Source organism: Fulmarus glacialis, unplaced genomic scaffold (genome assembly GCF_000690835.1).
Source record: "Fulmarus glacialis isolate BGI_N327 unplaced genomic scaffold, ASM69083v1 scaffold27332, whole genome shotgun sequence".
Classification (NCBI taxonomy): Eukaryota; Metazoa; Chordata; class Aves; order Procellariiformes; family Procellariidae; genus Fulmarus; species Fulmarus glacialis.
The window spans coordinates 65,381-81,474 of record NW_009196345.1 but is presented as its reverse complement, the minus strand read 5'-3'; the positions used below and the strand labels follow the sequence as shown (position 1 = coordinate 81,474).

Sequence of the window (16,094 nt, the reverse complement as noted above, 5' to 3'; positions counted from 1 at the left end):
CACCGTCTGGAGACCACCAGTGGGCAACATGAGAATGAAGAAGTTCCTCTGCAAAACCAGATTTCCTCAGGGTCCATAAAAATAACTATCACATCGTTTCCAGCTCATTCAGTTGGCACTGATTTGTTCTTTCTGTGCCTATTTGAAATGCATCTACCGTAATTTCAGTAATTTCACATTATCCCGGGTTGAATGTTTAGATAACAAGGCATATCGAAAGACCAAACTTTAACCGTTTTCTTCAAATAAATATTTTCATTGACGTCAATAAATCATCTAAACGTGAAAGATGATTGTAACTGCCATATGCTTAGTTCTATTGCATTCCATTAGATATGTTTAATTAATTTTTAAATTATTTGGACAGTTTTTTTAGGATTGTCAATCTTTTTTTTTTCCCTTTTAATATAAAACTTTAATATACCCGATTTCTCTGAGCTGTGGCACCTGCTAACATGTAGATCCTCACACAGTGATATTTATGTAATCATTTTTGGAGTGCAATATTTTGACTTTCTTGTCTCAGTCTAATGGTCAGGTTTAATTCTTAGAAAGTTCAGTTTTTCTGTAATGTAACTTTTTGAAAATCCAAATAAAACTTTTTATTTTTATCCAAATTTTATTTGATTTCCAAATAAAAGTAATTCTCCAAAATGTCATCCAATGTTTTCTTACATTTACAGTCATTGTATTTCATATTCAAAAGAAATAAACCAGAAACAACCATAGAAGCAGCACCCAAACTCCTAGAAACCCAGGAAAGCAGCTCCTGACCAATTCCAAATTCACCCTGTACAGGCCTTCTGTCTTCCACTTGTGAAAAGACTTAGGTTTTTTTTTATTACATATTTGATATGTTGACTTGTTTGGTGAGTATTTTGTATTTAAATTTGAAGAATTTGGCTGGAAAACTAATTGAGAATAGTATACTAACGGGAACAAAGGCCTGACTGCATATCTAATTTAAGAGCCTACCTACAAAACTACTTAAATTGTCAATGGAGACTCTCCAATATGCTAATCAGATTCTGAAAGTTCTGAAGCAGCTTAATGGGTTGAATTATCTAAAGTTAGGTGCAATGAAGCTGGGTCTTATATTCAAAGTCATATATTCTGGGTCATGCTTCTCTCCCTGGCTGGATAACTAAAACTTTTTACACAGGAGAACAGCAGAGAATAAATGGTGAATATCAGATAGCAAAAATCACAGTTCTGTTTGTTTTAAAATATTACTGTTTGCATTCAAACAAGGTTATTCACACACAGAAAAGCTATTCCCAAATGCTTTGTAAGGTAAAACGTGAATAACAAACTCATGGAAATGATAAAAGAAAACAAGTGAGGTCAAAAGGAGGAACAGTTCTCAATTCAGCTGAAAATCTCTTAACTTCATCTGGACAATATTCAGCCTGCTCAGCTTCTGATGCTATTAAAAACACTACTGAAAGTAGAGGACTGCTCTAAGTTAAACAATGGTTAATGGGAAAGCAGCAGTATATTCATTCATGCCAACAGACATGGACTGTGGTCCTCCAACCTGTACAGACAGAATTCCCTTTTACCCTGACTTTAATTACGTATATTGTGGAGAAGAGCCCACTGCCTGCCTGCATCCCTGGAAACCCAAAGAGTTCTCTGTAAGTCAGGAAACGCAACAGCTATTTGGGCCAGGGATTAAAAAACTTGGAAAAGAATGGGCAAAATCACTTAAGGAAGGCTTTAGGACATGCATCAGGAGGAAAGCTTTAGGATGCGTATCACCTCTCACAGCATTTCAGAAACTTTCTAGTCCCAGACTAGACACCTTTTGCTTTTCCTTCTCATGACAAAGGTATGTGTATAGCTGTAGAGACAGGGAATAAGAACAAACTGGGGCGGTAACTGATGTGGAGGTATAAGATATTTGGATGCATATGCCTGGCCTCCTTTTCAAAAAAGGAGAATCAGGCTCATGGCCTTTTTGAAAATCAGCCAGGTATGAGACTTACGTATCCATGAGTTCACAGGCAAAAATCACTCACAGAACATATGAAAAGGTCTGTGTTTTGTTGTCAGCTAAAGAAGTTCTTTGAAGCTTTAAAGCCATTCAGTCCTCAAATACTAATTAATAAAATGTGTCTGTAGGAATGATGGGCACACACAGAGAAGCAGGCGCATAACCTCAGACAAGCATCTTTGTCATTATTGTGCTAGCTGCTCCCGTTTTTTCCAAGTTACCCCATTTTCTTTTTCTGTTCATCGTGAAATATTTGCAGCTTAAAGGAACAGTCATTTGTTTTATCAACAGTTTTGTTGATCTTTAAAACAAATGAAGTTACAAAAAATCCACATCAACCTCTTTCAGAGACTGTGAGATACATAGGTAAGCTGAAATATGAAATAAATAAAAAAAGCATATTGGCATGTTTCAAATAAAGGAGATTAGTTTTGATTCTCTTTAGCTCTTAAATGTAGATCTCATGAATGCAGAGGTCCAAATCATACAACCCCCCCCATATTTCTTCCATTAAAATATGTCTTAAACTTCTATCTGTATAACTCTTAGGTGGGGTCTACTCCATCCCTTCCAGACAACTCAGATAAAACGCCTGGCAAATACCAGAACTGATCAGTTACATTAGGTAACTTTTTGTGGTCCCTTCCAGCCTGAATTATCCCATGACTTCCTTATGATCCTTTGCAGACTAGGAAGGAATGTTTTTTAAAGAATCTCTTATTACATTTTGTTCTGTGAAGTAGAGCTGTATAATGATCCTTCATTATATATCATTCACTGCAGCTCCATGCTGTACCCAGCTGCACCCTAAAGAGAAAAGAAACACAGGCTGCTCTCTTCCGAACAGGTGTCCTCAAAATGCTTGCAGAATTGGAGCCAGAATTGTTTTGTTGCATCCATGACTGTGACTCTTAGTAACTTCACTTTGTTTTAGCAAAAACTTGATATACTATATCAACTTCAGTGAGCTATATATGCTTAAGTTCTTCAATTTGCATGCAGTCATGCTAGATTTGAAGAATATGAAATGCATATAAAACTATATTCCATGCCAAAGATTTCCTTTGTCCTTAAGTTTTGAAATATGCCGCCACATTAAAACGTTTCAAAACATTAATAGAAATCTTGGAAGTGCGTAATTATCAGACACAGGCATTTACATGGCTAAGGGATGCAAACTACCATTCTAATTTCAGAGTTTACTTGGGCAGAGATTTCAAAAAATCCTGATGTGAGCTATCTGCTCATAACCACTGAAATGCCAAGAGGGATGGATAGACCATTTCTAAGGGCCACGCTGAAGTTCCTTGCTGTATGGTGTAACACCACTCCTAAAAAACACTCTGCCCTGCAAAACTCTGCATACAAGACGTTATATACTTCACATAACTGAGTATTTAACACTGAGCTATTTATCTATGAAATTAGTGAGTCCCATAGAAAGAGTAACTGAAACGTATTAATTTTAAGCTCTTGTACCAAGCTGGATAAACTGCTCCCATTTTTTATTTATATATTATTATGTTAAAAGCCTTTTGGGTGCAGAGAGAAACATTCTGTGGTACTATGCAGAAGACTGCTTCAGGAGCCAGAGGGTATCACAGACTGAGCTGTCCTCCACTCCATTTTGGCACTGCTTGCCAGCAACAGCAAGTTTTCCAGGAGTCTAGCCCAGGCTGATTTAAGCAAAACTAGCAGCCACTGTTGAGGTAACAATATAACACTTTTAGATCTTGGCAAAACACTTAAATTGGATTCAAGCACATTCTTAAAGTCAGGCACAATATTACTGCCTGGCTTGAGGAGCTAGAGCCTTTCGTGGGTCATGCTAACGCCCAGCACACCAACCACCACCGAGGCTGAAGGAGAGACACTGATAAAAAAAAAAAGAGGCAGCAGGCAGTATCATCTTTGATCACCTTTTGCTATGTATCCAGCAGTAAAAAAGAAAAGGTAGCCAATTCTGCTTCTACGTTACGATTCTTCTGTGCCTTCTTCTATTAGGATGTTTTCACTGTAAATAGATCGGCGCTGTTGTTCACACAAGCAACAAACTTAGTCCTTTCCCTCCTCACTTGCGTTGTAAACCCAGAATAGCTCCAAAGGTATGAATGGAGTTATTCTAGATAAACAAAACATACAGGGTGTTTAGTTTTATTTGAATAGCTCTATTTGAAATGCCAGCCCCACTGAAGTTGGTAGTAAAATCTCACATCAAGATTTCACTACTATAGCATTTTTTACATACTACCTGGTGTTCATAATACATTTGATACATTCTGGTTGAAAATAAATTCCTCTTTCTCAGAAAATATTGCTATATGCAAAACAGCAGTCAATACAAAGTATGAATAGATACAAAGGCAATCTTGCAAGAAAATAAGAAGGCAAAGAAGCAAAACCAACCTTAGATAGCATTTTCTGAAATGAATAGATTTGTGCTGTTGGGTCTGTACAAGAACCTCTCGTCTGCTTTAATAAACAGATATGTTTGTCCAGCTTACCTTCATATAACCAGTCTGCAATTCCATTAAAAATAATTCCTTCTTTTCCTGAAGATGTCAGGCGCAATGAGCTACTCTTTACATCAGGCTGATAGTAGATGTTATTTTCAAAAATATAAATCTGGATCAGGTAAGAGGGATGGAGAGAAAAAAAGAACGTTTTGGTAGATATAAATGGATGTTCAGCAATGAATACATAATTTCCTCAAGCTCAGAACAGTCTACAGAATAATTCAGCATGAGTTTTCACAAACATTGATTTCATATTTCCTTTTATTATCAATTTGGACAAACCAAGCAAACTTTTAACACTTATGCCAAGCCAAATTCTTCCTTTGAAACTGTCTTCCCAGTTGAAATGTTTCTATTTGCTTTAAGAAATATTATTACATTTCTCAGAATCATTCAGGAGACAAGTTTTATAACAGCTGAATAGATAAAGAAATTTTCCATTAATTCCATTCTAATAAAATAATCTGTTTTCCTAGCTGTGAAATTAGACACACTTCTGCAAGTACATACAGCACAGTACATACATCATAAATGTAAGTTACAGCTTTATATCATGGTGTAAGAACATACTGGAAAAGCAAAAATAAATAGCAGACTGCCATTAACTTTTCTCAGCTTGCTGACACTATTTCTGACTCTGACACACAAACATCTTACCTCAAGTGTGCTACATAAATGCCCTTTATTTTCAAGTCTAGGCTCCTCCTCCTTTTCCTGTGAGTAAGAGACTAGACAGACAGTCCTTTCCTCCCTCACTGCCACTTCTCAGACTTGTCTGTTTTTCTTTCCCTGCTCACTTTGTTGCACAGGATTTCAAGTTCACTCATTTTGTGAGACTGAGCTCCAGGCTCCATGATGAAGTGCAATAAAAGAAAGATAAAAGCCAAACAAACAAACAAACAAACAAAAAAGACTAATAAAAGATTTTGGAGGCGTATGGGGATGGCAAAAAGGGCAGGAGACAAATGTGGTGATGATAAGGAAGGTTTATGACATGGAAATTCTTACGTACTCAGACACGTGCCCGGGGGGGCTGTGTGTCTGCCTTTCTCCTACCAGCCAGAAGACCTTCGAGCACTTCAATGCAACAAAATTTAGGTACATGTTGTCCCAAACTTCTTCATTGGCACTATCTTTCCCAGTCCAGGTTAATAAGAAAAAACATGAGAGATACTAACAAGCCAAAAGCTACAGACAGCTATAAAAAGCAGAACCACAGCTACTAGCATTTCCTGTAATAATGCTCTTAATCCTCTCTGCCTGTACTCCAGCATACCTCATTTTCCTGAGTTGTCAATGCCTGTGACTAGACTATTATTTCAGCTATAATCACCTCAGAGTTGTAGCCTTTTTCTTTGCTTTGTCATTAAATTACAATGGCCACATATGTGCTTGAACAGCTTAATAACGGAATCAACTTAGTATCAATATTATGCACCCAACTTGATTCACACTAAGAAAATGCAGCTAACAGCACTAGAGAAGCAACACACAATAGAAATTTTTGTACCATAATTTCATCAATGTACACTGATATACGGAGTCTCAGGGACTGCTAGCATGAAGTAAATATATTTCCACCAAAGACCATTTTAAAAGCCTAGTCATTTATCATTCTCTCATACTTCTATGATAAACAACTTGTGGGAAAATACTAACTGGAGAGCAAAGTATTATCATCACTATTACTGCTGTTCTCTTTGCTTCTAAATTGCCATCTGAAATAGATTTCCTTATGAGTCCCCAAACTAATGGCATTTCTTGATTTTTAACAGCAGCCAATTCATGATTTCTGCTGCATAAAGCAATAAAGCTGAGTTTTTTCATACCATGAGCAATGCAATGATTTTAACCATTACTGGAAATCAAGCGTGACTTGGAACAAAGTTCGTTATGGTCAGAAATTCAAAACTCGGCAGTGAGTTCAAAACTGATGTAAAAATAGTTGATCCAGTTTGAACAATCCAAAATGTACTGACCAGTAATTATGTTTATAGTTTTACAAATAATATTTGGTACAGTTGAGAATTTATGGGAAGCTGATGTCTGACCCAGCATTAACACCAAGAGAAAACAAGGATTAGAGAAAGCTGGACGTATCAAGCTTTTGAAATAACATCGACAAACACTCCTTGTCAATGTATATTTCCACAGTAAAAATGTGCTTTTTTTTTGTAAGGTAAAAGAAACAAATACAAGTAATAACAAGGCATGGTTAATTGCTTAACCAAGAAAAACAAAATAATTTAGCCAAGTACTTGCTATTTAAGTGAACTAAAAACATTCCTATCAGACTAAATTACAGTGTAAGTAGTGGGAACCAATCTATTGACTATTGCTTAGTAAAGAGCGATTTCTTTCAGTTGACAATCTCTTCTTATATAAACAACTGCTTTCAGGAGACTACAAAAAAAGCCTACTTGATCAAACAATTCTATTTTATTTAAATTTCTTTAATTAAATGCGCTCAATCTAATTCAGTTTGGAAGATCAGAAGTATAATTTTTGCTTCTCTCCCCCCTTTTCAGGCCGTTTGTATTTTTAATGGTAAAGATACCCATAGTGTCTAGTCTGCAGTGAAAAACTTTAATTTAAAGCCATCGTTGCCAGTCAAAGTACAGGATTAAGAACTACTTGTTTTATGACTGGACCATGAAAAGGTCTTTAATCCTGTTATTACTAGTTAGCAGGCATTGCTAATTCCATTTGACACATTTCAGATAAGTAGATATCTCAGAAGGAATACTCACTGTTGTGCCACTGATTGCCGGCTTCCTCGGCTTTATTCCCCATTCATTTCCTAAAGCGACTTTGTCTCCATCCTCAACCAGCTCTCAGCCACCCTCTGAACATCCCCACAATCCTCTTAGTCTACTCTGTCATCTGAAGTTTCCCTTCTCTCCTGATCACTCACGGCACGTGTTCTTTCAACTTTGAAAGCTAGACCAAAGCACAATTTTTTTCTTGAAGATATGGATTGGAACATTTTAAAGTTCTTGAAAAACTTCAAAGCCACCCAAGCGGCTCTCTCCCTAGCAAGCGTCGAGCTCATGGCTCACCTGAATTTAACATTAAAAATGATGAATTTATGTTCCTTTCCAAAACATTTATGAAACACAACCGTTCATGTTCCTCCACATAACTAAACAGCATGTAAATGCACATCGATGATTTAGGGTTGGCACACCGGCAAGTATCGCTCTGCACTGCCTGCAGCATTTCAAAAGATCAATATCCTCATGCTTAAGGCTGTAAAAACATCTTAGAAAGATTCACTATTATGGTTAGTCATTTAATCCCATCTATAATTTTGAATATTTGTTATATTTCAGGAGGTGCCATTTTCCACTAACGGTGTTTGTACCGACAGGAATGGCATCGTGCACATTTCCAACAATGATGCCGCCTAACCCCTGCAGTCAGGGCTGCATTCCCCTCCATTCCTGACCATGCCAAAGTGCTCATCTGTAATTAACATCTTCATGTCTTGGAAATAAGGACTTGGAGTTTAAATGTTGATTTCTGCAGCAAAACAGGCAGCAGAGTTGTAACAGGAGTGACAACATTATCATGAATGCTACTAGTCGTGGCTCGAGAGGCAATTTGCTCTCTGTAAATCCAGGCTGTGGATTCAATTCAGCACAAGTACTTTGTGTAGCCACAAAACCCAATCTCCCTTCTTACATTCCTGCCAGAGCAATGCAGCCAAGAAAGACATTTCTAAAAGGCCTACTCATTGTGAATTCTTCTTCCCAGTATAATATTTATATGGTACAAATGTACCTCATATGCAACTCTAAAACCACTTAAATTGTAATAGATCACCCCTTGAAATTAATTTTGTTCACAAGATCATGAATAGATCTTGTTCGCTTTTGTCTAGCGTTTGCACACCCAACACTGACCGGCGGCTAAGCGTCTTGGCTTCGTGTCCCTCTGAAACAGCCGCAACTAGAAGCATGCGCACAACAACTATGGTTTTACCAGAGAATAGTGAAGTGGGCTTTTTCTCCCCTGTTAGTCCTTAGCTCCCGTTTGCCTGCTGCGGCCACTCCGTGACACCACTCCATGCTCCTCCTGCTGCCTGAGGTGGTGTCAACTGTGAAGTGACTTCAGGAGGAAAAATGGACATTGGTTTTATTTTATGTAGATTATCATGAGCACACCAACTGAGAGTAGAAATGGAAATATTCCTCAGCTGAAACATGCAAAAAATCCTACATTAGGCCTCAGAAGCAGAGGAAGTCCTTAAATATCATGGTCAAACTCCCCTCCCCACAAATCACCCAAATTCCTTTCCATTGGTTCGTACATTTTAGCTTTCTTGCTCAATTTAAACATTGCCACCAATGCTTTCTGGTGAAAACAATACCTGTAGAAAACTCCTTACAGTTCTATGTTACGCTGCATTAAAATATATTTCCAAGCTTTTATTTCAGAAACACAAAGACTGGATGGAAATTTTTATTTTTTAGGTGCTGATGATGATTAGTTGCAGTACAGCAATACATAGAAGCTGAATTTATGAGCCAAAGTTCGGTTTTTAAAATTCAGTGAAAGAGAGAGCAAGTGGCTGGGAGAGAACTCAGACTACCGCTTTTCCTACAACAGAGACTTAAACTCTATCCTATAAGGCAGACAGCAAATCATGACACTGGGACAGGAATTATTGATCAAAACAAAAAATTATTCTTAGAGCAGAATCTTGCCAGTACCTAAAATCCTGACTCCAGTAAGTAAAATTAAACACGTGCCCAAAGGTTTCCAGGGTGGGGACTTTCACATACTCCATCACTTCGTATATTGTGTTTTGGGCAATGTCACATAAACCAAAAATTTCCCTTGCTAGTCTACCGCCAGTCAGGTATTTGGGAGGAAGTAGAAGTAAAACGACTTTTCTTAGTATACACTTGGGTCTAATTACTACATCAGGAGTACTAAAATGTTGAATGTAACTACTGAATCTTCCAAAACTGCTAAGAGAGGAGTTGCTAACTGCGTATCAGAACAGGTATTCTCATGAATACATCAGTGGCTTTGTGCCCAAAATGCTTTCACAGCTTTCTGGCATGATGATAAGAAAATAAATTGAAAAAGGCACAAAGTGGAACAAGGCTATGCTATCTTATATGAAAATTATTATTATGGCTTTTTTTAACCTCTTCTTTTCACCATCTATTTCCCAAGTATTTTTAAAACATTTCAAATTATTTTTTAGCTAAGACCCTTAGCTAATAATGCTGTAAATGGGGATAAATATCAAAATCTATGGCCTTCAAAATTATTTGACTTTTTGTTTTCTTAGAGATTTTGCACAGCTAATCACATCAAGCCTTAAACCAAATGAAGAAAAAGCCAAAGCATTTCTTTATTTTATTAAGTATTTTCCAATTAATGAAAACATCTGCAAGAATGTTTTGGATTAGTGAGAGATTAATTCTTGATAACGATCACGTTTATTTCAACTGACTGTGAAGAATTTGAGGTTCTGCTTGCTCTAATGTTCTACCTACAGCACTAATCCTTCCCCTTCTTCCACATCTGTCAGTCTCTGAAATATTTTTTCATAAACCTTCTTCTAAACTAATTTATTCCAAAACACTTACTTCTTGTTTGCAACATGTTTCACCATTACATGATTTTAGTTCGGGCTGAGGCCTTAAGCAGAGCACCCAGTCCGAGCAGTTAGTTCCAGATGGCAGACAGCTGTGAAAACAGAGACATCTAATCCCACAGCTGAACGGCAAAGCCCGTACCAATAGCTGGAAAGGCCCCCTGTGCGTCTTTAATAATTTCAAACACTGCAGGCACAGAAAAGCGGCTAAATTACAGGAAAATACCCCACCTTTTCCTTTTAGGTGCTCCACTGAAGCCTTCTGCATGGGCGTACCCACACTCAGTCACTCTGATTGCAGGGTAGCATATCAGCAACAGTCCAAGCTTTTTACGCACCAGTTGGGCAGTAGCAGCAGTTTGCCTGGAGCTGCGTGGAAGTCACCATTTGATCGCTTACCCTGCACAGAAGCAGCGACTGTGTGTGCAGCAGGGCTTTGAGCTCTCTACGAAAGCAGGGGCAGCTTCCCTACCAGAGGCTGCCAGCAGCCGGTTAGCCCTGGCAAGTTGCGACAGAGTCACTCTCAGATATTTGCACGTATCCTAGAAATTCATCCAGACACCAAAGTTCAGACTTGCAGTTATAAGCAAAAGCCCAGTTTTCTTCAGGTGGAAAAGAAACATATCTCAGAGTTGCAGCCCTTGCTGACAAAACCTATCTCCTTCTCTGGAACCAGGTCTTTACTCGCAGAGAAAAGCTACCAAACTGAGAGAGGGAAATTCCTCACAAAGCTGAGGTCAAGGAGGTATATGTAACCAATCTAGCATTCGTCCTTTCTCTAACACACGCATGGATAAACTTGTTTTTGTATGAATGTGATAAGGTAGCTTGCCATGCAACAAGTTCTTAAAATAAAACACTAACCATATAGGTATAATGTATTGCCATTGCTGTTCCCCAATATGAGAGGGAACCATCCTGGGTCTAGAAGCAACATTACTCACTCAAGATGTGCTTTGCCCAAGCCGAAGGTATGCCTCCGCACTTTGTACCGCAGCCAGGTACTTGTTGGCCTGTAACTTAGTGTAGAGTGGCCACAGTTTAAAAGCCACGAGAAGGTATAGCTTTCCTATGAGGCACAAGTTTGCACATCCCCAGTCTAATATTTCCATATTACCTGATGTGAAATGATAGCAGAAGTCACTAACAACTAACAAATAAAACAGAAGAAAATTAGTTAGCACAGCCTTTAAAATTATCTTGATCATAGGGAAAACTTGGACACCTATCCCATAATGGTTAATATATCAGGGACTTACTTTCCTAACTTAATGAGTGAATCTTTCTAATTAATCCTCGAGAGTTTGAGCATGGCAGATTTGTTTGACTTCCTGATTGATACCATCAGCACAAATAGATTTTGCCATCAATAATAACAGAAATATGTAATGCAAACTGCAAGTGTCAGTGGGCTTTGCAGTCACAATTTACCCTTATATAATTTTTAATAGCTCCTGAAATTAACTTTTCAAGGTAAAAAGATAATACCTAGAATCCAGCATCTTGTCTTGAAGGAAAGAAACAGTGGAGTGTGACTAATGGCATGACCAACAGATTTCTCATTACATGGATTCATCGGGACAAACACCTAGTTCAAGGAAGGGACCAACCAAACTCTAAAGCTACTGAGCAGTTACAGCTGGAGGGGAAACAAAGAAGGCATCTGTACCAATACACCTTTGGTTAAAAAAAAAAAACGTACAACAAGCACTGGTTTCTTCCAGTACAGGTGAGTGTCCTACCTATGAACTGAGGAAATGGTCATATATTTCCACAGACTCTCTGATCAATAAATATATAAATAACTATTCCAACTCGGAACAACTTCAGCACTCCCACTTGATACCTCAGAGAACATGACAGTCTTCCTTACCTTTCACATATGGAATATGAGCTACAACAAGACTAAGGCGTTTCTGATTATGCCCAGAAGGAGACCTTCAGGCGTTCAGGAAATGCTGCTGCCTGCAGAACTCCAGGAGTTGCTACCAACAGTGCTAAAGACGTTGACCTAAAGCATCTTCAGGCAGCCCATCTGTGGCTGTATTCCTGTGTGACCTTGGCAAGGACACACAGTTCACCACTATTTGGACTAGTGCAGGTGTCTTCAGAGCCCAACGTTCTATGTAACAGACCACTCAACTGCACTTCTTGCTCTATGGGTTAAGTATTTTTACTGACGCAGAAACAAGTGTGGTCCTGTGCACCCAGTAGATAGTCTGGCTAACCAGCTGACTCCACCACCATCCTGGCTGATATCTGCATCTCAGCATAGGATCTACCAGACTTCTTCATTTCCTAAGCATACGGCAAAATTCCATCCCTTCTTCTTGTGAGACTGCCAGCTAATTAGTTGCATAATTAATTCTTCAAAAGCTTCAAGATGTTTTTCCATCTGGGCTCGCCTCTTACCGTTTGTTCTGTCTCCTGTCTTACCATAAATTAACCAGGGCCAAATCCAACTGCCCTTAGTTAGATCAGTCACTAAAATTTCCAGATGAAAAATGTTTTCTTGCTAACAACTGTTAATACAAATAATATGAGCTATTCATTAGACAGAAGAAAGTAAAATAAAAAATACTTTCCTAAGTCACTCAGCAAATTTTGTACTTTGTTCTTCAGAGATCAGCCCATGACTTCTCCAGTTTCATGTACAATACTAAGTTGGCACAGCACTATTTTGCAGCTAAACCTCATACTGGGAAGGGAAAGAAGATCCCACAACACACACAGCAGCTGTATTTCTCCTAGTCCTGAGTTTATGTTGGAGCATGCGGTGGAACAAAACACACAGCAATGGGGAATGAGAATAACTTGTTATGCTGTCCAGACCACAGCCAAAGGAGTGCAATACGCAAGCACAGTTTAAATAGCTTTCACGTAGCCAGTTTAACCAGCAGTTAACTAGCAGTTAAAACCCAGAGTCAAAGATACCGGCACAGCAAGGCCTCAGACATAAATGTTATGAGGAAAAAATAGCTTGAAGCTAAATAGATTGATCAAAACTTGCCTGGTGTTTATACTGCATAGTCATATATATATGTATGCATACATATTATATAAATCCAAAGAGTCAATGTTCTTTGTTTCCTGAACAACATGCTACTCCATAGGCAAAGTTCAGCACAAGCAAGTGATCTTAAATAAACAAATAAATAAGTGGTATCTTAAATGAAATCATTCATCTTAAAATGATTTTTAAGTGATTTTTAGAAAAAAAGGTGGTTTCAATTCCTACTTCTGTTTTGGCCCCAATTACGGAAAATGCAAATCTATGCACTTCCCTTGATACGTAAATATTATTTGAACTAACTTTGGATTACAGCAATAAATTAAAATCAAACCCCTGCAACCACATGGAAACCATTTGGTTGTGGTTTTTCAACACTTGCTGTCAAGATAACAAGTTTGATTTTCATTTAAGTACTTAACATATTTGTTATGACTTTACGGTTCACAGATCTGAAAAATCACACAAATAGCTCCACTTCAGAAACTTACAATTAGTTTTCACCAATTTAAAAAATATTGCAAATCAGCCACAGTATCTGTCTATGAATTACCATTGCAAATAAAGACCTGGCTTGGCATCTTCTCTACCACTGTTCAACATCCTCCAAAGCCCTGACAGACACATTTTTTTCTAATAGAGCCACTGGTTATGTTATTCCTAGTCACAGTGTAATGTCTCTTCTCTTCTTCAAGTCCAAACTGAACAAATGTTTTCTTGTCGTCTATGATTTCACTTACTATACCCCTGGGACTTACAGACTTAAATTGGGATTGCCAGACCATTATTATACCCACTGCTACAGAAGATGAGTACCCCTTTCTGCCCTCTTCCCTTGCCAAAATCTCATTTAGTTGAAGCAGCTTCCCACTGAAGAGCAAGGTGTACTTAAGATTACGTGTTTTGTGTATCAATGCAACAACAGCATAACTGCTATTTTCTTTATTCCTCTCACAGCAAAAAAATGCCCGTTTTGGGAAGAAAACACTTTTAGCATCATCCAGAAGAACTGGACATACAGCATTATATAGGAACAGTTGTTTATTGTAGCCAGTTAGAAGCGCCATGATGGCAATCCAAACCTCCAACCTCAAAGCTCCTCTATGGCCAAGAGCCACAGGGCAATGCTGCAGTGAGCCACAGAAATCCTTCAGGTCTCTGCAGCAAACTATTAGCCAAAACAGTTATAATGCATTTCACTGGTGCGACTGATTATTCTGCTGATGTCTTTCTTACAGGTCCTGCAGCAATCTCCAAAATCAGAGAGAATCACTATATTTTGGATAACATAAAACCCAAGAAAGTGACTTTTAAAGCTTTCATAAGTGTGAATTTTGGATGGTTAGAGTATCGATTAGCGACTTTGTCAGTTACAATTACGCAGACTTTTTCCAAAATTCCTTTTTTTTTCCACATCTTACAAATTTTCTATCCAGATCATGTATGTTACAGGATGACAATTTCAAGGAAAGTTTTATGGAATTGTATTGCAAAGCAGCTTCATGTTACATCCCTTTCCCCTACATTATATCTGTAGCCTATTTAGATTGTGAGCTCCCAACGACAAGGATTGCAGGCTAAAATGCCTGATGCAGTTTGCAATACAGCTGCTTTGCAAGTCTCCAGTAGTGCAGAACGGCTCTGATCTCTTCTCTGCAGATTTTTTTCTTTTGCAGTTCAATCTATACTGGTATAAAATTTTCAGAGCTGTTCAGCTCTTACTTGTTCCAACTCTTACCCCATAGTTCCATGTGCACCACAGACGACTAAATTATGCAGATACTGGGCACAGCAGGTACCATCAGCTACCTAAGCAAAGCATGGCAGTAGGCAAAAATCTACCCTTATATGATCTATGTTTCAAAATCGTCAGACACATTGCAAATGAGGCAGAAAACAAATAATAGATAATAACAAAATTATTATAATTGTAAGCAATAATAACTATATTCACTCTTAAAGGTACCAATTTTCTAAAGATTGTGATTGACCTAGACAGGAATTTTCTCAGAGGAAGCTTTCAAACCTTTTGATTATGTTGTAATTAAGGCAGAGAGGAAGTAGCTGTTGATCAGTATGAAACATGGAGACCTCAAAACACATACATCCCAATGTCATGTTCCACCTTTTTTATTTTTTGTCAGTTACAATATGTTAATTTTATTTTTGCAGTCATCAAGCTGCCAGACATAGCATGAACAACAGAACAAAACAGTGAAGCACCACTTTTCTGCTGTCTAGATTAATGCCACTGCATCACAGTAATATGTTAGCACATAGCATTCTGAACAACTGCAAACAATCTACAAGGCTATTATACTTAATTGCTATTTAGATAGTTTATAAATCTACTGTAAACAATAGCAAGGATGCACTCATAATGCAGCTATAAGATTAGTTACTAATGTCATGGAATAAAGCAGGCCATGAACTCACAGAGTATCAGCAACTCCATGATAACTCTGATGTTTATGTCCTTGATTTCCAATAAATGTGAGGAAGCATTGCCCTCTTTTGTTTAGGCACACATTAATTATGTTGCCTTTCCAATGATATTGGATCATGACGTTCACTAAATTCACACCCTGCCTAATCCCATGATAACTTACTCATGAGCGCAAACATTGTGCGATATGTTATATAAACAAAATCACATATAATATCTGAACTACGACCTACGCAAAAAGCTACTTTATAAATCTTTGTGACTGCACAGAAGATTAGAGTAAGACTGCCTTGCCCCTCAGCTGATAGTCTGGATCTACTGCTTCCTCCCCGTGGAGCTGCCTGAAGAACTACACTGGCTGCAGCACTGTGCAAAATGTCTTTGAGGGACTGAACTGCTCAGCCCTTTGCTCTTCGTCTGTGCAAGTGATGTGTATGACAGACTTACGTACAAACAGTGTATGCTCAGGAACTCATACTCCTTGTTCCTTGCATTTACTGATAGCTTCTGAC

The 16,094-nt window shown here is 38.1% G+C and overlaps 1 protein-coding gene across 1 annotated transcript in view; it reads right to left on the bottom strand.

Moving 5' to 3' along the window:
• The window catches only part of LOC104072656 (inactive dipeptidyl peptidase 10-like), a gene marked incomplete at its 3' end in the record, with an annotated part of 52,192 nt that overhangs the window by 22,590 nt on the left and 13,508 nt on the right, over positions 1–16,094 (bottom strand). Inside the window, exons 4-5 of the mRNA XM_009572180.1 lie at positions 4,501–4,621; positions 4–48 (exon numbers count right to left, since the gene is read on the bottom strand). Of these exons, the coding sequence (XP_009570475.1) occupies positions 4–48; positions 4,501–4,621 (166 nt within the window). The remainder of the gene's footprint in view (positions 1–3; positions 49–4,500; positions 4,622–16,094) is intronic.